The following is a 21,499-nucleotide window of genomic DNA, read 5'->3' as shown; positions in this document are numbered from 1 at the left end:
GTTGAGTTGTTCTTTTCTGTCTGGCAACAGTGCTCTCTGCTGACATCTCTGCTTGTCTCGGGAACTGCACAGAGTAGAGAGGTTTGCTATGGGGATTTGCTTCTACTCTGGACAGTTCCCGAGACACGTGTCATCAGAGAGCACTTAGACAGAAAATAACTCAACTTCAGCAGCTCATAAGTACTGAAAGGATTACAATTTTGTTTTATCAAATTAATTTACAAAACTGTTTAAATTTCTGGAGCCGGTTGATTAATAAAAACATTTTTTTTTTTTTTTTCTGGATAACCCCTTTAAGTCCCTTATCCAGCCATACTGAGGTAGCCTGGGCCTCATACCTCAGTGGTGACGTCTGCTAGTGAAGAGCTGGAGGTTGGGTGATCTCGTAAGCAGAATTCCTGCACTGGCCTTTCTGAGATGACACATGGTTTTGTCTTAGCCTGTTTTGTCCTTGCTAGATAGACTATTTAGAAGACATTTGTGACACTTGCGGGTTGATCTAACCTTTCCCCATGCTTTCCATTAACAGATTGCAGCGCCTTCTTTACTGGCAGTGAACAGCATTTTATAGGAATCACAAACCAAGTGTATAAAACATCTTTGGCACGTAAGGAGTTACACAGCGCACTCCGTATACTCGTTGAACGTTGCAACCTGTGGCTATAATTTTTGCTTGCTAGTTTATTGCCAAGCTCTTAGCTGCTGCTATTCAGGTATGTAAATGAGCTATCAGAGCAGACGTACATTTGCATAAAATAACAGCGCCATTTAGGAACATCTGTCACCAGGGAAGTCTGTAGAGACAGAACCGCTTTATTGTTTATCAGGGCTGCATCGGACTCTTTAATCCATGTACCCCTCCCTTCGCTCAGCTGGGAAGTCTACCAAGTCAGTAGCAGACAGATCTTATAGGGAAGGAAACTTGCCCAGCACTGATCAGCACGATGAATAATGGCACAACGTGAAGACATGTGCTGGAACCTAGCGTTACGCACAGGCATGTGATAGAACTTCCACCTGGGTCGTGTTTTTACTATACAGTTAAGGCAAAGGTTTTTTAATACTGCAAAAATACATATACTGGTGCAATAGTGTCCCTGTACAATTGCTTTTGACGTCTGTAGTTTAAGGGTAGGGTCACACATACCGTATTTTACTGCCTATTTTTTTGCACCTATTTTTGCTATCCATTGACTTTTTAATGGAGATCAAAAAGACTTCGGAGATACACAGGATCACCCGGCGTTGAACGGGACAGAGGAGTCAGGACAACAGAACCTTCAGGTGAGTAGTTTTATTCGATCAGCATGCAACGCGTTTCGCTGCGCATGCGCAGCGAATCGCGTTGCATGCTGGTCAAATAAAGCTACTCACCTGAAGGTTCGGTTGTCCTGACTCCTCTGTCCCATTCAACGCCGTGATCCTGTGTATCTCCGAAGTCTTGTTTTGATCTCCATACTTAAGGAAGGCTGCAGATGGGACTTATTTGAAAAGGCTCTTTACATTGTTGTGTATGGTACACAACTGACTTTGGTAAGTGGCTGTCTTCCCTCCTCCCATCCACGGGTTGATCTGGAGTCCTGCATATGAGAGCGCCTTCTCCCTTTTTCTCTTCTCACATTGACTTTAATGGGTAGGAAAATATGGAGTATCAAATATGCAGCAAAATGCTGAATGTGTGACCCTACCCTAAAAAGACTGTTTTAACATTTTAACAATGTTTTTTAGGTAAGGATTTAAAAAAAAAATAATAATAATAATAATTTTTGTGTGAATCTTCTCATCTCAAGATTAAAATGTATTACCTATTCACAGTGCTCGGTTTTCTTTGGCAGTCCCACAGCAAGTACTGTAAATGCATACAGTGAGGCACAAAAGTATTTAGTCAGCCACCAATTGTGCAAGTTCTCCCACTTAAGATGAGAGGCCTGTAATTTTCATCATACATATACCTCCACTATGAGAGACATCCATAAAATCCACAAAATATCCATAAAATCACATTGTCTGTCTTATTTTTAAAGAATTTGTTTAGAATTGTGATTGAAAAGAAGTATTTGGTTAATAACTAAAGTTAATCTCAATACTTTGTTACATATCCTTTGTTGGCAATGACAAAGGTCAAATGTTTTCTGTAAGTCTTCACAAGGTTTTTACACACTATTGCTGGTATTTTGGCCCATTCCTCCATGCAGATCTCCTCTAGAGCAGTGATGTTTTAGGGCTGTTGCTGGGCAACACGGACTTTCAACTCCCTCCAAAGGTTTTCTATGGGATTGAGATCTGGAGACTGGCTAGGTGACTCCAGGACCTTGAAATGCTTCTTACGAAGCCACTCGTTGTCTGGGCGGTGTGTTTGGGATCATTGTCATGCTGAAAGACCCAGCCACATTTAATCTTCAATGTCCTTGCTGATGGAAGGAGGTTTTCACTAAAAATCTCACGATACATGGCCCCATTCATTCTATCCTTTACATGGATCAGTCGTCCTGGTCCCTTAGCAGAAAAAAAAACTGCCCTGAAGCATGATGTTTCCACCCCCATGCTTCACAGTTGGTATGGTGTTCTTTGGATGCAACTCTGCCTCCTTTCTCCTCCAAACATGACGAGTTGAGTTTTACCAAAAAGTTCTACTTCTGTTTAATCTGACCATATAGCAGTCTCCCAATACTCTTCTGGATCATCCAAATGCTCTCTAGCAAACTTCAGACGGGCCTGGACATGTACTGGCTTAAGCAGAGGGACACATCTGGCACTGCATGATTTGAGTCCCTGGCGGGTGGCGTAGTGTCTTACTGATGGTAGCCTTTGTTATTTTGGTCCCAGCTCTCATTTCCTAGGTCCCCCCCCCCCCCCATGTGGTTTTGGGGTTTTTGCTCACCGTTCACGGGTTGTGGAGGAAAGAGGACTCTTAACCTGTTAACGACCATTGATGTCTATACTCGTCCATGTGCCGTTAACCCCTTAACCCTGTTTTGCATCACCTTCTAAAAATCATAACGCTTTCAATTTTGCACATAAAATTCCATATGATTGCTTATTTCTTGCGCCACCAGGTCTACTTTGCAGTGACATTAGTCATTTCACCCAAAAATCCATGGGGAAACGGAAAAAAAATTAATTGTGCAACAAAATTTAAGAAAAAATTTCATTTTGTAACTTTTGGTGGCTTCCGTTTCTACGCAGTTCATTTTTCGGTAAAAATAACACCTTATCTTTATTCTGTAGGTCCATACGGTTAAAATGATACCCTACTTATATAGGTTGGATATTGTCGTACTTCGGAAAAAAATCATAACTACATGCAGGAAAATTTATATGTTAAAAATTATCATCTTCTAACCCCTATAACTTTTTTATTTTTCTGCATACGGGCCGGTATGAGGGCTCATTTTTTGCACTGTGTTGTGAAGTTGTTATTGGTACCATTTTTGTATTGATTGGACTTTTTTGATCACTTTTTATTCATTTTTTCATGATGTAAAAAGGGACCAAAAATACACTATTTTGGAATTTGGATTTTTTTTGCGCGCACGCCACTGACCGTGAGATTTAATTAACGATATATTTTTATAGTTTGGACATTTCCGCACGTGGCGATACCACAGATGTTTATTTTTATTTACACAGGTTTTTTTTAATGGAAAAAGGGGGGCGATTCAAACTTTTATTAGGGAAGGGGTTAAATGACCTTTGTTAACTTTTATTTATTTATTTTAACTTTTTTTTTGCAGTGTCATAGCTCCCATAGGGACCTATAACACTGCACACGCTGATCTCCTATGTTGATCCCTGCAAAGCCATAGCTTTGCACGGATCAGTGAGATAGGGGCCTGATTGCTCAAGCCTGTAGCTCAGGCTTGGAGCAATCAATCGACGATCGGATGCCACGGAGACAGGTAAGGAGACCTCCGCCCGCGTCCCAGCTGATCGGAACATCGCGATTTTATCGTGATGTCCCGATCAGCCCGACTGAGCTGCCGGGAAGCGTTTACTTTCACTTTCAGACGTGGTGGGCAACTTTGATCGCCGCGTCTGAAGGGTTAACAGCGCACGGCACAACTATCAATGCCGCGCGCCGTTAGCCCAGGGTCCCGGCTATGATTAGCAGTAGGGACCGACCGGGTGTGATGCGGGGTCATGGCGTGACCCCGTTTTAAACACCGGGACCGGGCGTAGGGCGTTCAGGTATGCCCTACGTCCTTAAAGAGTTAAAGGGGTATGGTGCGGGCTCCGAACTAGAGTCATACCGGCCACCCCCAGCTGTTTCCTGTAGCTGGGGGGCGGTGTTAATAGCAGACATGCGGCATCTAAAGGTGCCTTTATCCCGTCCCTGGTGGTCCAGTGGGGTGGATGGCGATCCAATGGGATAAAGCCTGAGGCCTTACCTCTCCTTTAGTGCCGGCTCCTTTGCTCCAGAGCACACAGATCAATGTGGTTTTATGGAACCACATTGATCTGTATGAGGAATCAAATGATTCCTCCTAAAAGTCCCCTAAGAGGACTAAAAGTGTAAAGAAGAAGAAATTTTTTTTTTTAAAAACACACTCATTAACCCCTTCCTTATTAAAAGTTTAATTCGCCCCCTTTTCACAAATTTCATATAAAAAATATATAAACATAATAAAAATAAACATGTGGTATCGCCATGTGCTAATATGTCCGAACTATAAAAATATATCTTTAATTAAACCGCACGGTCAACAACATACGCGCCAAAAAAATTCCAAAGTCCAAAATAGCATTTTTTTGGTCACTTGTTATACCATAAAAAATTGATAAAAAGCGATCAAAACAAAAATGGTACTGATAAAAACTTAAGAACACGGCGCAATATATGAGCCCTCGTACAGCCCCGTACACAAAAAATAAAGTTCTAGGGGGTCAGAAGATGACAATTTTAAATGTATTTATTTTCGTGCATGTAGTTATGATTTTTTTTCCTGAAGTACCACAAAATCAAACCTATAGAAGTAGGGTATCATTTTAATTGTATGGACCTACAAAATAAAGTGTCATAAAGTGCCCAAAATTTACAAAATGGCGTTTTTTTCTTAAATTTTGTTGTACAATGATTTTTTTCCCCCTGTTTCGCCGTAGATTTTTGGGCAAAATGACTGATGTCTTTACACAGTAGAATTGGTGCCGCAAAAAAAAAAACCTCATATGGTGTTTTAGGTGCAAAATTGAATGATATGATTTTTAAAAGGCAAGGAGGAAAAAACGAAAGTGCAAAAAACAGAAAAACGCTTGATCCTTAAAGGGGTAGTCCAGTGGTGAAAAACTTATCCCCTATCCTAAGGATAGGGGATAAGTTTGAGATCGCGGGGGGTCCGACCGCTGGGGCCCCCTGCGATCTCTCTGTACGGGGCCCCGGCTCTCCGCCGAGATAGCGGGTGTCGACCCCCGCACGAAGCGGCGGCCGACACGCCCCCTCAATACATCTCTATGGCAGAGCCGGAGATTGCCGAAGGCAGCGCTTCGGCTCTGCCATAGAGTTGTATTGAGGGGGCGTGTCGGCCGCCGCCTCGTGCGGAGGTCGACACGCCCCCTTGCCGCCGGCTGTCGGGGCTCCGTACAGGAGATCTCGGGGGGCCCCAACGGTCGGACCCCCCGCGATCTGCAACTTATCCCCTATCCTTAGGATAGGGGATAAGTTGCTCACCACTGAATCACCACTGGACTACTCCTTTAAGGGCTTAAAGAAGTTGTTACAGGTCTGTGAGAGTCAAAAATCTTGCTTGTTTGTTTGTAGGTGACCAAATACTTAATTTCCACCATAATTTGCAGATAAATTCTTTAAAAATCAGACAATGTGATTTGATGGATTTTTTTTTCTCATTATGTCTCTCATAGTTGAGGTATACATGAGATTAAAGTTTTTAAGTGGGAGAACTTGCACAATTGGTGGCTGACTAAATACTTTTTTGCCCCCACTGTACAGAACTGTAGCTTCATTCACCCAGGGGATACTCCCTTTATTTATTTTCAGGAATGATGGAGATCCAAGTGATGGACCATAACAGTCAGATACTTGTCCGTTATCCCAACTCTTTAATACAGTGGCCCCTCAAGTTACAATATTGATTGGTTCCAGGATGACCATTGTATGTTGAAACCATAACTCTATATGTAAACCTGCTAAATGGTTCTGAAGCCTCAAAAGGTCATCAAAAAATAGGAAAAAGTGAGGATTAAAGAAAAATAAGTTGTCAACTAACACAGATAAAGCAAGTCCTAACATATAAAAGTAAGAAAGATCTGCTGGAGCTGTAATCATTGTCTATGTAGAGGACAGGAGCTTCTTCAGGGTCTTGTACAGTAAACACAATGTCCCAAAAAAAAAGTAAAACGGAGCCGCCCCCACCTGGTGTCCAAAGGAGCAGGTAACCCTGGCACAGGTAAAGAGTAGTACAGAACATATGTAATATCTCCCTGTACTGTAGGAGGCGCTACCAGACACCAGTCAGTGCATGCACTTTAGTAATACAGGGGTTTTACCAGTAAAATGCCTCATTCTGATTGGTCGGTTCTTCCAGCCATTGACACGTTTTGCAGATCTGGACTGTCCGTAGCATTGTATGTTGAGGATGGGTTCAAGTAACAATGGTCCAGAGAAGATCATTTATATGTTAAAAATATTGTATCCTGTAACCCCTATAAAGCTGTATAGTCCCACCCATCACCAGATAGTCACTCCTATTATTAAAATGAAGTTCACGACCATCTGACTGATTCCCTGAATTGTCAATCTATAAACCCTCATAACTCAGGAATGGAAGAGCGTATAGAGAAACTGTAAAAAGGTGTGTAATCAGGGCTCCCTATGCCAGTGTTGTCCAACCGGGGCGAGTCCAGCTGACATCCTTCGGCTGTCTGGACATACTGGGAGTTGTAGTTGTGCTACATCTGTAGGCACTCTGGTTGGGAAATACTGCTCTAAGCTATATAATGCAGTTTCTAGGGTTGGCCACAGGTCCTATCCCGCTTATGGAAAAATTATTTACAGATCAGCCTAAGCTATCCTTGTCTATTGACATACCAAAATGCTGTTTAGTGTCTTATGCCTATTTCTGGGAAAGCTGTAGTAGTGGACACATTACTAATCACACAGCTTTCCCATAGAGAGGAATTCTATCAAGTTTCTATAGTTTATTCTCTTTCTAGCACAGCTAAGTGACTGCTTATATGGCCAATGTTCTGGCCCCATATTTACAGGGGGATAAAGACCATGGGGGAGATTTATCATTAAAGGAGAACTCCAGAACACACAAATTGTCCCCCATACTGCCGGCAGTAAAAAAAAAATTAACAGATACATACCTTTCTTCGCTCCCCTGGTGCCTCCGGTAACCCGCTCCGGTCTCCGCCGCGATCCTCTTCCTGGTGGTCGGCGAGTCATACGCCAATCAACGGCCGCAACGAAGTCCCGACTCGGCCGGCGATAGGCTGAGCGGCAGTGTGAGAACGCTTCAAGACACACAATTCTTCACTACACCAGCAGCTGCTGCTGGGGCCAAAAACCTTACACTGCCGTTCAGCCTATCGCCTGCCAAGTCAGGACATCGCTGCGGCCGGTGATTGGCGTATGACTTGCCGACCACCGGCAACCAGGAAGAGGATCGCAGCGGAGACCGGAGCGGGTTATCGGAGGCATCGGGGGAGCGAAGAAAGGTTTGTATCTATTAATTTTTTTTACTGCCGGCAGTATGGGGGACAATTTGTGTGTTCTGGAGTTCTCCTTTAATGTCTTTGGAAAGTAAGTTTTGAAGTTATCCATTTTTTTTTTATTTTTTTATTTTTTTGCTTTGGATAAAGACATTTATCATACGATGTCAGGTCTGACCTGACTTTAACTTGCTACTTTTTTTATGCTTATGTACGACATTCTCACTTCACAATTTTGCAACCACTGCAAAGTGAAAGCTGAAAGTTGCTTAAGTAAAGTCGCCCAAAAAATTGCTTAGTCCCATCTGCGACGTTTTGTGCGCCTGGAGTAGGCAACATAAAAAAATCTCTAAATGCAATGATAAATCTACCCCTATATCATTCTTAATATGTATTCACAGCCCCGATGTCCACCAGACATTGCGGGGGAGATTTATCAAAACCTGTTCAGAGGAAAAGTTGCTGAGTTGCCCATAGCAACCAATCATATCGCTTCTTTCATTTTTTAGAGGTCTTTTCCAAAATTAAATAAGCGATCTGATTGGTTGCTATGGGCAACTCAGCAACTTTTCCTCCTGACCGGTTTTAATAAATCTCCCCCTGTGTGTTTTTGTGTCTGGGCAGGAGACTGTGGAGGGATATAAGCTTTTTAGATCCATTGAGCTGTATTAGAGAATGTATTCAGCAGTGCTCGTCCACTATGTAAGTAGCTGCTTCATAGAAATCGGCTATATGATTTTATTAAGAGGATTTGTGACGCCCTGAGGTTAATGTCACAGGCTCGGAGACAGTTGTGTAGCTGAGAAATGGTAAGTGGAATCCATAATGTATTCTTCCTCTTCTTCATCCCGTACTCTGCTGGTTCCCGTTTACCTGACTGCTGCCTTTTAATGTCTTGCTCACTGGGAATTTACAGCTCTGCAGCTTTTATTTATTGCTGGGCGTCCGCTGCAGATGGACACTTGAAATATAGCATTGGCTGTCACTAGAAATGTGTGTTTTTAAACATAGGACTAGTCACATTCTTATTCCGGTATTACAAAGTGATGGATGGCATCTAAATGTTTTGGGAAATGGCTTTACTGCTGCCTCAGCCTTGTCCCTAAGTTGCCTGTACAATTCTGCACCCAGGACCCCTTAATCTCCAGCCCTCTGTGGTAGGGGGTGGGGGCTGTAGTTTGTTTAAATTTCACATTACTAGAGTGCCATTAAAAAAAATTTAAGCTAACCTTCCAATAAGGTTTGTTCTCCTGATGTATATTGTAAAGGTATTCCATTAAAATATTTATGCTTATATTAAAATGCAGAAGTATTTTTTTCAAGTGGATATGCTGTGACATTTGCCATCTTCATTGATGGCTATGCATTTCTGAACAGACTCCACCGATTGGAGGTACGGGTTCATAAGAAAAAAAAAATACATATATTTATGTAAGCGGCACTGAAGAAGTGGATCCGCTGAACCTGTGTGCGGTACCAGGGAGCGGAGTCTAAGGTGCCGCTGGTATTCACCATAGCCCGCCACAAAGCGGGATGCACTTGAGGCGGCACCCAGGTCGTTACCCCTGGCACAACTCGTCCACAAAGGCTGCCGAGGTGACACGTGGCACTGGAAGGATGACGCAGACTTGTAGTCAGGAAAAGCAGCAGGTCAGGGCAGACGGCACAGGAGCGTGGTCAGGAACGAATCAAGGCAATACAGAACGGAACGCTTTCTGTTGGCAAATGAGCACAAAGATCCGGCAAGGGGAAACAGGAAGGGCTGACACTTAGGCTAGGTTCAGACTACAGAATCTCCGGGCAGAAAACTTCCACCCGGAGATTCCGAGTGCGGCCAGCGCCCACTGAATCAGTCGGCACTAGGACTGCGTGGACACTGCAGTCTCCAATAGACTGCAATGTGTTCCGCGAGTATTTCTGCCTGAAGAAAGAGCAACGCCATTCTTCAGGTGGAAATTTCCAAGCTGATTTTCCATTCACAAATTCTGCAGTATGAATTTGTGAACGGAAACCCATTCACTACACTATATATCTTAGCAAGCGGAATTTCCGCCTACAATTTCAAAGCGGAATTGCAGGCGGAAATTCCGTAGTCTGAACTTAGCCTTATAGTGTCAGCGAGCAGCAGTAACCAATTAGGGGCGTACTGGCCCTTTAAATCGCAGATAGCCGACGCACACATGCCCTAGAGGGCGGGTACACACGCCGGCAATCTGGGACAACAGAGCAAGTAGGAGGAGAGTAACTGCCCGACGTTCGCATGTGTGCGCGTCCCGCAATGCGAACCGCCAGCTGAGGAGGACGGGGCAGGAGAGCTCTTGCAGCCAGCGTGTCTGGCCTGAGCGCTAGTTGTAACAATTTATTTACAAATTCTATATTATTTTAACAAATATAATTTTTTGTTTATACATTTTAATATAATTGGGACAGATTTACTATTGTAACTGCACCAAAAAAACTGGCTTTCTTGACTTGCACCACATTTTTAGACCCTTTATAAACACTTCTGCACCTAGTTGGATATAGGGGCGTGGCAAGCTTGGGCATGCAATGCCGATATACAGTAACTTTATAGTTGGTTTAAACTTAGACTGGACAGTGTACAGATGTGCCAGATTGAGCCACTGTAATATTGGTGCATTTGATAAAGCTTGTCTAAAACAGTGTTTTTTTTTTCACAGTGTATCTCTAGCTGTTGCAAAACTACAACTCCCAGCATGCCCGGACAGCCAAAGGCATACTGGCAGTTGTAGTTTTGCAACAGCTAGAGACCCACTGTCTAAGCGTTAAACAGAACTGAGCCCATTTGCCCTAACAAGAAAATCTCCTACAAGTCGTCCTATTTACTCCTGCTGGAAATGGAAAATTGTGTTTCGGCTATGGCTTGGCAGCCCTAGAAACCCAAAAGAAATTAGTGCAAAACTACTTGACCTCCCAGTGCTATAATACCCCTCATTGGATAGAAAAGGAATGATGGTAAAGCACGAACTGCAAAAATGTTGTCTTTTGCTTCATTCCTTGGTTCGGAGTAGCAGCCAAGAGAAGTGAGCATTACGCATGAAACGGCTGTAGCCTCAGAGCCCCACTTGTGTCTATTCATGCCATCCCGCTACTCCAAACCAAGGAATTAAGTAAAAGAAGACCTCTGGATGATGACGAATGCCGCAGTGGTCTTCAACCTGCGGACCTCCAGAGGTTTCAAAACTGCAACTCCCAGCATGCCCGGGCATGCTGGGAGTTGTAGTTTTGCAACATCTGGAGGTCCGCAGGTTGAAGAACACTGATGAAGGGATTGACAGGCGGTGATGATGAAGAGGAGGGGGGGGGGGGATGATGATGGGGTGAAAAATGACAGGATGATGAAGATGGGGGGTGATGATGACCGGGGTCTGGATGATGACAGGCGGTGATGATGAAGGGGATAATGACAGGGGTGAAAATGACAGGGTGATGACGGGGGTCTGGATGATGACATGGGGGGATGATGTATTTCCCACCCTAGGCTTATAGTCGAGTCAATAACTTTTCCTGGGTTTTTGGGGTGAAATTAGGGGCCTTTGCTTATATTCGGGTCGGCTTATACTCGAGTATATAACACTGGGTATGTGGCAGGTAGACTAAATACTTTTAGACCTTCATCATCAGGTACAGTCCAGATAAGAATAAAAAACACTTCATCTTTATTACATGAATAAAACATGCGTAGCAACAAAAGTTCTTATAACCTTACTTTTAAGTAAAAGCCCTTTGCAGTTTGCACATTTGTTTTCACGTTTTAATAAAGAAGTTGTGGACAATTTTTTGGGGGGGAGATTTATCAAAACCTGTCCAGAGGAAAAGTTGCTGAGTTGCAGATTGCTTCTTTCATTTTTCAGAGGCCCTTTCAGAAATAAAAGCAGTGATCTGATTGGTTGCTATGGGCAACTCAGCAACTTTTCTTCTGGACAGGTTTTAATAAATCTCTCCTTTTGTGCTACAGTATTTCTTCTGTAAGATCAGACCAGTCTAATTAGTCTGGGTGCCCATGACTCTCAACAATTTTCCAGGCGGACATTCTGCAGGCAGTGGTCGCTGGCAGGACATGCTGACGCTAGGACCTCTCAGCGAGATGCGCTGTCTCTATAGACTACAATACATTTCAGAGCATATTTCGTAGAATTGACTTGTCTGTGGGAATTCCACTGAAATTCCACAACCTGCACAGTGCAGCAGAATCCCAGTGAAAATGAACAATGAGACTCTGCTGCAACGGAATTTCAGAGCAGAATTTTTCCACCCAATTCCACTTGGAAATGCAGTCATGTGAACATACCCTAACATGCTAACCACTGTATGCTAGAAACTCCCCATAAGATCAGCCGTTTTGTAGGTTATCTTTTCCAAGCCGCCTGTATTTCCTGCTTTCAATACATCAACTCCAAGACCTGACTTTTCTGAACAGCTGTTTCCACCGTGAAAATTCTACCATGTACACAATGCAACAAAATCCCATTTAAAACCATGGGACTCTGCTGCAACCATATTTCCGAGCTAAAATTTCTGGCACTTGGAAATGCCCCGTCTTCATATACTGAAATGCGTTTCTGAGTAGATTCCACGTGAAAAAAAATTTGACACGTCAATTCTTTTTGCGGAGGCCAAAAATGGAATTTCCACTTGGCTGTGTGAACAGACCCTCATGTGATATCTACATTATGCTAGGAACACCCCATAATCAGCAGGTTTGTAGATATGTACATTGTCTAAGCCGCTCACTTGCCTGTGTTTCTTGCTTTCATTACATCAACCTCAAGACCTGATTGTTTAGATGCTGCCCAATATATCCCACCCCTTGACAGGTGCCATTGTCCCAGTCCATGTTATTCATGTCACTTGTCAGTAGTTTTAATGTGATGGCTGATCAATGTACAGATGTTAAGTTTGCATTGTTACTGTTCTTGTTTCTTCTAGGCATCTGAAGAACCTGTTGAAAAGCACAAGACAACATTTGGTGGTCCGGTGGTCAGCTGCCTGTACAAGGTGCAGGAGACTCTTAGGTGACTGAAGTTCTTCCTGGTTATCTTAAGCCTTCTTTGCTTTATAATTTTTTCTTTACACCTTGTTATCTCATCTCTTCATCTTCCCCGTCTCCATTTTTATGTTTAATTCTCTCCACATAACAGGTCTCCCACATTCCTCTGTGCCTCTTCTCCTCCCTCTCCTCTGTCCCATGAGGCTTTGCAGTAATCTATCAGAATTGAATTAATCCTTCTCACTCGGGCAGCCATCTGTCCTCTCCTCTCCGCTCAGGCCTGACTAGTTCCACCAAGGATGATTGATGGGCTCTGCAATTGATTAGTTGCTCTGCCAGATAAATGGACTGTTTTGACATGAAGTATCACAGGTCAGTCAGTGTGGTCAGGCAGTCAGGCTTTTGCTTTTAAAACAGAGATGTGCACAGACTAGCAGAATTCATATTGGCTTGTGATCAGTCCATACGTGTTTTTTAGAGCCTGTTCTGGACAACACATGGATTATGGAATATGTAAACCATTTTCTTCAATGCTAATATGAATTAAGCATGGATTAATTATAAAACAATTTAAAAATTAGTAAAATAATCAAAATGTTATTCTATTGCAAAAGCGATAGTGATTTAGTGTGTTCAGTTTATGCCATGTAAATTTAAAATATGTTCCTGTTTTTCGAGCCAGCATGGATGTCATAGGACATAACCCGTTCCTGTGTGTATACCAGAGTTGGAAGATCCAGACACTTGTAGCAATTACAGCTATTTGCCAAAAGTGGGGAGTCTGATGTCCTGGCAGATCTTCTGCCTACTTAACATACTGGCACACGCCGGCTAACTGTGTGCCACTCTGTCCCCCAAGACCCGGTCTCCCCCACCTCCTGCAATGTGTTCAGCACGGTGTTCATGCAGCCATGGAGCAGCTCAGCTGGTGTGAATAATTGCATGAGTGTAGGGTGTGTATGTGCTGCAGACCCCCGGGACTGCAGCCCCCATCATCCCTCATTCCCCCATTCTTATGAAAATGATCACTCGCGCACCATTGCCTAATCACACTAAGCAATTAAAAGCTCTGTGCACTGTGGAGGGTGGCGGACGCTGCTCTTGATGAGCTTTCGCTTTTCTTGGCCCCTGAGCGGCGTTGAGCATCGGCTGATTAAAGACTGGAAATAATTACAGGTGATGTGACTCCGGGTCCCAGGAGGAAGGAAGTTGTTAGGATCTTCTACGTACATTTCCTTTCCTCTTCTCTCATTCCTCTTACTTAGAACCTATCACTGTAAAGCTCTTTTCCATGCCTGGTTAATTTAAACTTCATATTTTATGTTCAGTGATCAGTTATTTCTTCATCACTTTTTTATTTTTAGTTACACTTCAAGGTTTAAAGGGTATAAGATGGATAGGGGATAAGATGTCTGATCGCAGGGTCCTGCCGCTGGGGACCCTCGCGATCTCCCTGCTCCACCCGGTGTTCATTTAGAGCGTCGGATGCAGCGCCGGAGGCTCGTGACATCACGGCCATGTCCCCTCAATTCAAGTCTATGGGAGCGGGCGTGACAGCCCTCCCATAGACTTGCATTGAGGGGGTGTGGCTCTGACATCACGAGCGGGGCGTGACTGTGACATATATAATAAAAAATAAAATATATATATGAATTCAAATGTATGGAAATGCTGTGTATGAACTATTACAATATAATAGAAGTTGACTATCATGTAAATGGAAAATATGGAGCTACTATGGATCAACTTTGACCAAACTGATGATTTTACTCAATAACGTACCACACGGATGCTGAAGGACATACTGGTTATATACCAACCTATATGCTCTTTCCCTTATTACTTACTTCTTATTTTTTCTCTCTTAGCTATAACCCATATTGTTCACCACTTCTATTTAAGGACTTGATTCATTATGTTGTTTATTAAATCCTTTTTTATGTCATTATGATCTGTGCCCAGTATTAAACTGTTTGTTATTAATTTCATCTACTGATGAGATAACAATTGTTTTCACTTTTTCTGGCCAGTGGAGTAGCCCTTTTAACAAAAAAATATTCTCATTTTCATATATTAACCCAAATTAATATTTAAATTGGCATCGTCATGTGCAAAAACTTTTTATATAATGCAGGGATGTGGAAATCCTACCGCCAGACACCCGGGACATGCAGCTCCGGGCAGGTGAATTTTTTTAATCCTTTAGCCCGGCATCGGGCAAGCAGAGCCACACTGACAATCCCCTTTTATTTAAAAAAAATAGAATAGGGCAGCGCTTACTCGTGCCTGCTCCATATCCGGCAACCCCCAGCTGATTTCAGTAGTTGGAGGCCGCCTTTAATAACCGTTATGCAGCAATTACTGCAGCTGACTATTTAACCTTTAGTTCACCGCTGTCAAAGTTAGCAGCCGCGTCTAAAAGGACATGTACTTGCTCCCTGGTGGTTCAGTGGGGTGGATTGCCTCCCGCAAGGTGGGTGTGGGGGAGGGGGATCCGGCCACAGGAACCCCGGGCGGCTGTGGTTGTGGCGTCACACCCTCTCCGGTCATATATATGGGAGGGGGCCGGATGGCTGTGATCCACTACAGCTGTCATGCCTCCTCTCATAGACATGAATGGAGAGGGCCTGACGTCAAGATCACAGCCACCCGAAACCGGCGTTCTGAACATAAATGTTCAGAACGCCGGGGTGCTGGGCCGGAGATTGGGGTCCCATAATCTGAAACCCTGCATCTTATCCCCTATTCTTTATAGGGGATAAGATGTCAAGGGGCGGAGTACTCCTTTAAAGCTACAGCTACATTATAACTTTACATTCATGCTTCTTCAACTCCTGATCACATCCAAATTGTAACTGGTTGCAACTTTTGTATAATGTCCGGTACCGATAATATTCCATTATAAAAAAGTTACATGAAAGTTGGGCAGTTGTCATAGGAAACAGTGGACAAAACCAAAGAGGGATTGCGGCAATCAGGCACTGCACCTTTAGCATGTACAAAACTTGAAAAGGCTGGGCATAGCACAGTCTCTATATACTTTGTACTCCTAAACCAAACGAGGGGGTTCCAGCTTGTCATAAAAAAAGAAAATTAGTGCAACGAATGCAATAATGAGAAGAAAATGAAAAAGCTGCACTCACCCATGGATAAACTGCCAGGGAAAAACTCTGTCGTGTCTTACAGCGGAGGCAATCAGAGGCTGGATGTGCGGGGAGCAGGAGACCTGAGTTTCAAGAGCTGGGGCATACCACTGGATGACTACTAGTTTCACGTCATAACAAACTCTTCTTCCGGTCAGCAGTACCCCATATTCATAGGGGGGGGAAAAAACACAATTCAAAATTTTATGATTAGTTCTGATGTAGCCCCAGCCAATGTTTCTGGTCACATGTTCTAGTTTTTAACCATGCCAATAGCCGCACTTCGTCTGCACAGAAAGACAGCATGTGAGCGTTGTTGCCGTGTGGCACAATCTGCTACAAATACTGGCGTCTCTTATTTGTTTCGTTTTTTTATGCTTTATAAAAGATACTAATGCTATTATCTTATTTTTGTAGGGATGAAGATAAAGACATCTTTGACTATTGTCGAGAAAATGATATTTCACGGATATCCCAAGCTTTGGCTACAGGAACAATTGATGTTAATGTGGCAGATGATGAGGTGTGCAGTGATTGTTTGCGCATGTGTGTATATGTTTTCTATACACATAATAGATAGATCTGGTCAAACAAACATATTTTAGTGGACCGAAACTTGTGCACACTATTGTATATACTGTGGGAGATTAGCCCCATAAAACCAGTCAAACAGCGCCACACAAGCAGACAGGGAAGTAATGTTTAAACTGGGCCTCTCCTGTCTTCATTTTTTCAGTAGCAAAACAAATACAGCCTCACACTGGGGCATAAACACAAAGATAAATCCTGCTTATCTAGTGCTAACTCTACAGATATTGGGGGAGATTCATCAAAACCAGTGTAGAGGAAGAGTGGTGCAGTTGCCCATAGCAACCAATCAGATTGCTTCTTTCATTTTTAACAAGGCCTTTGAAAAATGAAAGAAGCAATCTGATTGGCTGCTATGGGCAACTGGGTGGTTTTCTACCAGCCACCCAACACAACTCAACAAAGTGTCTCCTGATGCTGCAAACCTCCAGATTCAAACTCTTAACAGTGTTGCAGGTTCCTCACAGCCTCCCTTGCAAACTGACTCTCACCTAGTTTTAAAGCCCAGTAATGAGCAGCTGTCTTCAGCACCTGTGCTGATTTTGGCTTGATTAAAAAACTGGAGGGGTCGTGGAAAAGGATGGAAAAAAATCCACTACCAAACTTGCCTTCATACCTTAAAAATCCAGGTCAGATGACAGAACTTGGCTTGCTAGGAAATTTGGTAAGTCTTGCCAGGGATTTAACACTTTCTGAATTTCCTATATCTTGCCCAGCTTTCTCTGAATGAAATATGCGAGTCCTGAAACCTGGTATCCATCTGTGACAGGTACCTTGGGAATATACAGTGACCCCCCCCGACCTACGATGGCCCTGACATACGATAATTTCAACATGCGATGGCCTCTCAGAGGTCATTGCATGTTGAAGGCAGCATCAACATACGATGCTTTTGTATGTCAGGGCCATCGCATAAACGGCTATCCGGCAGTGCTGACTGCTTCAGCTGCCACCGGATAGCCGTTTACGGTGCCCCGTGTGGTCCGCTGACTATCACTTACCTGTCCTCGGGGCTCCGGCGCGTCCTCTTCGGGATCCCCTCCATCGTCGGCGCTCTCCATCGTCGTCATCACGTCGCTGCGCACGCCGTCCCGTCATCCAATAGGAGAGGCGTGCGTAGTGACGTGATGGCGGCGACGGAGAGCGAGGATGCCGGGGAAGCAGAGTCCTTGCTAGAGCATCGGGGACGCGGCGACAGCGATGGAAGGCGACATCCACGGCAGTGGTGGTGAGCGGTGACGGTCCGGAGCGGCGGGGACAGGTGAGTACAACTTCCTATACCAGTGGTCTTCAACCTGCGGACCTCCAGATGTTGCAAAACTACAACTCCCAGCACGCCCGGACAGCCAACGGCTGTCCGGGCATGCTGGGTGTTGTCGGTTTGCAACATCTGGAGGTCCGCAGGTTGTAGACCACTGTCCTATACTTTACATTACACGGATCCCTCAACATACGATGGTTTCAACAAACGATGGTCCATTTGGAACGGATTACCATCGTGTGTTGAGGGACCACTGTATAGTGATCCCAGACAACCATTCCTGTCACTGTCTCACAATATATTAGATATAGATCCTGTGTTGTTCGTTATTCTACTGTTTAGTAATTTACAGTCTATAGACTACAGAATACACACCTAGCTGTAAGAGGCAGCATCAGGGGGCATGCTTTTTTGACCTGCCTGATTCCTTAATATGTTGCCTTTGAATAAGGAAAGAAATTATCGATTCATAGCCTGAGACGTGGGGAATTATTGTGCTTAGAGAGGGGCTACGTTGCTCCAACCATCTTATATAAAGTTCCCTGTAGTAGATACGATATGATGTAGACTTGGATATTAAGCACCCCTCCAGCTGAATATTTTATCTTAAATACATTTGAGGCATGTAGTAATTTTAAAGGAATACTTTTGACTCGCTCAGCCGTGGGATATGATCTGCCTGTTAATCTAGTTACTGGAAGTTCCAGTGGACTGTTATAAATGTTGACTTATAATTACTCAAAAGGATCCCCACGTTACATATGTGTGGTATAGGTTTTATTGTCATTGATAGTAATCTCACTGATGGAAAATGGTTAATGTGGGCTGGGGGGCATGAAATACTCTAATCATTTTTGGGTATTAAAGGGGTTATCTAGTGTTAAAACATTTGTGGTCCTCAAGATAGGCCATCAATGTTAGATCAGCTGTTGCTGTTTCTTGCATATCCGATCACACAGCACCTTATAATCACAAATGCATCAGCAACCCCTTCTCCCCTCCCACATGCAGTCTATGGTACTGTTCATTGCACTTTCACCTGCACTATGCCATAGCATAGCAGTAAGAGCTGAGTGTTGATTTGTTGCAATTGGCCAGACAACTAAGGGAGCAAAGTAACTGTAGGTGTACTGTTGGCAAACAGCCGAGCCCTGGTCCTGCCCTATGAATTTGAGTGAAATAGCTGTGCACCCAGGATGGGTCTCTCAGGGGCTAACATCACATTGTCGCCACTCTGAAAGGTTAAATGGGTACTCCGGTGGGAAAAAAAAAAAAATGTATTAAACTGGTGAGAAAAAGTTAAACAAATTCTATTTAAAAATCTTATTCCTTCCAGTACTTATCAGTTGCTGTATGCTCACAGGTAGTTCTTTTCTTTTTGAATTTCTTCTCTGTTTGACCTCAGTGCTCTCTGCTGACACCTCTGTCCATGTCAGGAACGGACAGTTCCTGAAATGGACAGAGGTGTCAGCAGAGAGCACTGTGGACAGTACTGGAAGGATTAAGATTTTTAAATAGAAATAATTTACAAATCTGTTAAACTTTCTGGCATCAGTTGATTTAAAAAAAAAAATAATAATTTCCACCGGAGTACCCGTTTAATCTAACAAAACTCTGCAGCTATTTTCAAACGACAGGTTCACTGTGCTCGACTTCCTTTAGCAGAAGCAGGATGACTACGGTATAGCAGTAGCATCCAGTTGACTAGCAAGCACCAAATTGGACAAGAATCCATTAAGGGGCAGACTGAATTGTATCGCTGAGGGCTAGAATCTAGATGTTGTGTAAGTCATGCAAGGAGAGGCACACCAAACACCCCACACCTTAGGGAATTTCGCCGGACATTTACAGTGTTTAAACCCCAAATATTCATATGTGACGGAGGTATTAACAAGAGCTTTCCATCCACTTCAAAGCAATTATTTTTTTTTTGTCTTTATTAATTTTTTTTTATACATTGATTTAAAAAAAAAAAAAATCTTGAAAGTGTTTAACAAATTGTATCCTCTATTTAACGCTGGCCACGAGCATGCCATACCTGTCTTTCAGCTGACAAGTGTCTACTATAGAACAAGCGGACATGTTGTTTCTATGTTGAGAGTGGGAGCCATGTCTAGTGTTATTTTATCTAAGTGGGTCAGGGGGTACAATGTGATCAAACAGGCATCCAACTGGCATTGTCCCTGTTTCCTCTGATGGTAGATGTCAGGAAAAAATTTGCCGGTCAAGGTAGGAGACAAGATTATGGGTCACTTGTATTCAGCTTTGTATAATAATTCCAATTAAAGGTATAACCTAGACTTATTGGTAATATGTTCTTTTTGTTTTTGTTTGCAGGGTCGTAGCCTCCTGCACTGGGCTTGTGACAGGGGGCGCACAGAGCTAGTGTCCATCCTACTGTTTCATAATGCTCATATAAACATGCAGGTAAGGATGTTACCAAAATCCTAATAAACCAAGGAGAATATGTAAACTAGAGATGAGCGAATTTACAGTAAATTCGATTCGTCACGAACTTATCGGCTCGGCAGTTGATGGCTTATCCTGCATAAATGAGTTCAGCTTTCAGGTGCTCCCGTGGGCTGGAAAAGGTGGATACAGTCCTAGGAGACTCTTTCCTAGGACTGTATCCACCTTTTCCAGCCCACCGGAGTGTCTGAAGGCTGAACTCATTTATGCAGGATAAGTCATCAACTGCCGAGCCGAGAAGTTCGTGACGAATCGAATTTACTGTATGTTCGCTCATCTCTAATGTAAACCAAAGCCTTTTGTCGTATTTACATCTTACTGAAATATTTGAGATTTATGTTCAGCTGAACAAGAACAAATCATTAGGCTTGCACGCTGTAGACTGCTTCCACCCATGAGACTGAACTAAAGCATCTGAAATCCCCTCTAAATGTCTGGGAATATAGGACTGATTCTCATTGAAGAATAAAAGTAGTGTGTATATAGACTCCTTTTAGGCAGTGCTTTAACCCCTTAAGGACCGGGGTTTTTTCCGTTTTTGCATTTTCGTTTTTTGCTCCTTGCCTTTAAAAAATCATAACTCTTTCAATTTTGCACCTAAAAATCCATATGATGGCTTATTTTTTGCGCCACCAATTCTAATTTGTAATGACGTCAGTCATTTTGCCCAAAAATCTACGGTGAAACGGAAAAAAAAATCATTGTGCGACAAAATTGAAAAAAAAACGCAGTTTTGTAACTTTTGGGGGCTTCCGTTTCTACGTAGTACATTTTTCGGTAAAAATGACACCTTATCTTTATTCTGTAGGTCCATACGATTAAAATGATACCCTACTTATATAGATTTGATTTTTTAAGACTTCTGGAAAAAATCATAACTACATGCAGGAAAATTAATACGTTTAAAATTGTCATCTTCTGACCCCTATAACTTTTTTATTTTTCCGTGTATGGGGCGGTATGAGGGCTCATTTTTTGCGCCGTGATCTGAAGTTTTTAACGGTACAATTTTTGCATTGATAGGACTTATTGATCGCTTTTTATTCATTTTTAAATGATATAAAAAGTGACCAAAAAAGCACTATTTTGGACTTTGGAATTTTTTTGCGCGCACGCCATTGACCGAGCGGTTTAATTAATGATATATTTTTATAATTCGGACATTTCCGCACGCGGTGATACCATATATGTTTATTTTTATTTTTATTTACACTGTGTGTTTTTTTTTATTGGAAAAGGGGGGGTGATTCAAACTTTTAATAGGGGAGGAGTTAAATGATCTTTATTCACTTTTTTTTCCACTTTTTTTTTGCAGTGTTATAGGTCCCATAGGGACCTATAACACTGCACACACTGATC

At 43.0% G+C, this 21,499-nt stretch overlaps 1 protein-coding gene across 2 annotated transcripts in view; it reads left to right on the top strand.

Moving 5' to 3' along the window:
* The window catches only part of ACBD6 (acyl-CoA binding domain containing 6), a 114,742-nt gene that overhangs the window by 57,013 nt on the left and 36,230 nt on the right, over positions 1-21,499 (top strand). For both annotated transcript variants that reach the window (XM_056531951.1, XM_056531949.1), the window contains exons 4-6: positions 12,619-12,704; positions 16,240-16,345; positions 20,009-20,098. In XM_056531951.1, the coding sequence (XP_056387926.1) occupies positions 12,619-12,704; positions 16,240-16,345; positions 20,009-20,098 (282 nt within the window). The remainder of the gene's footprint in view (positions 1-12,618; positions 12,705-16,239; positions 16,346-20,008; positions 20,099-21,499) is intronic.

Source organism: Hyla sarda, chromosome 7, assembly GCF_029499605.1.
Source record: "Hyla sarda isolate aHylSar1 chromosome 7, aHylSar1.hap1, whole genome shotgun sequence".
Classification (NCBI taxonomy): domain Eukaryota; kingdom Metazoa; phylum Chordata; class Amphibia; order Anura; family Hylidae; genus Hyla; species Hyla sarda.
The sequence above is the reverse complement of the archived record's forward strand: the minus strand, read 5'-3'. Positions and strand labels throughout refer to the sequence as shown.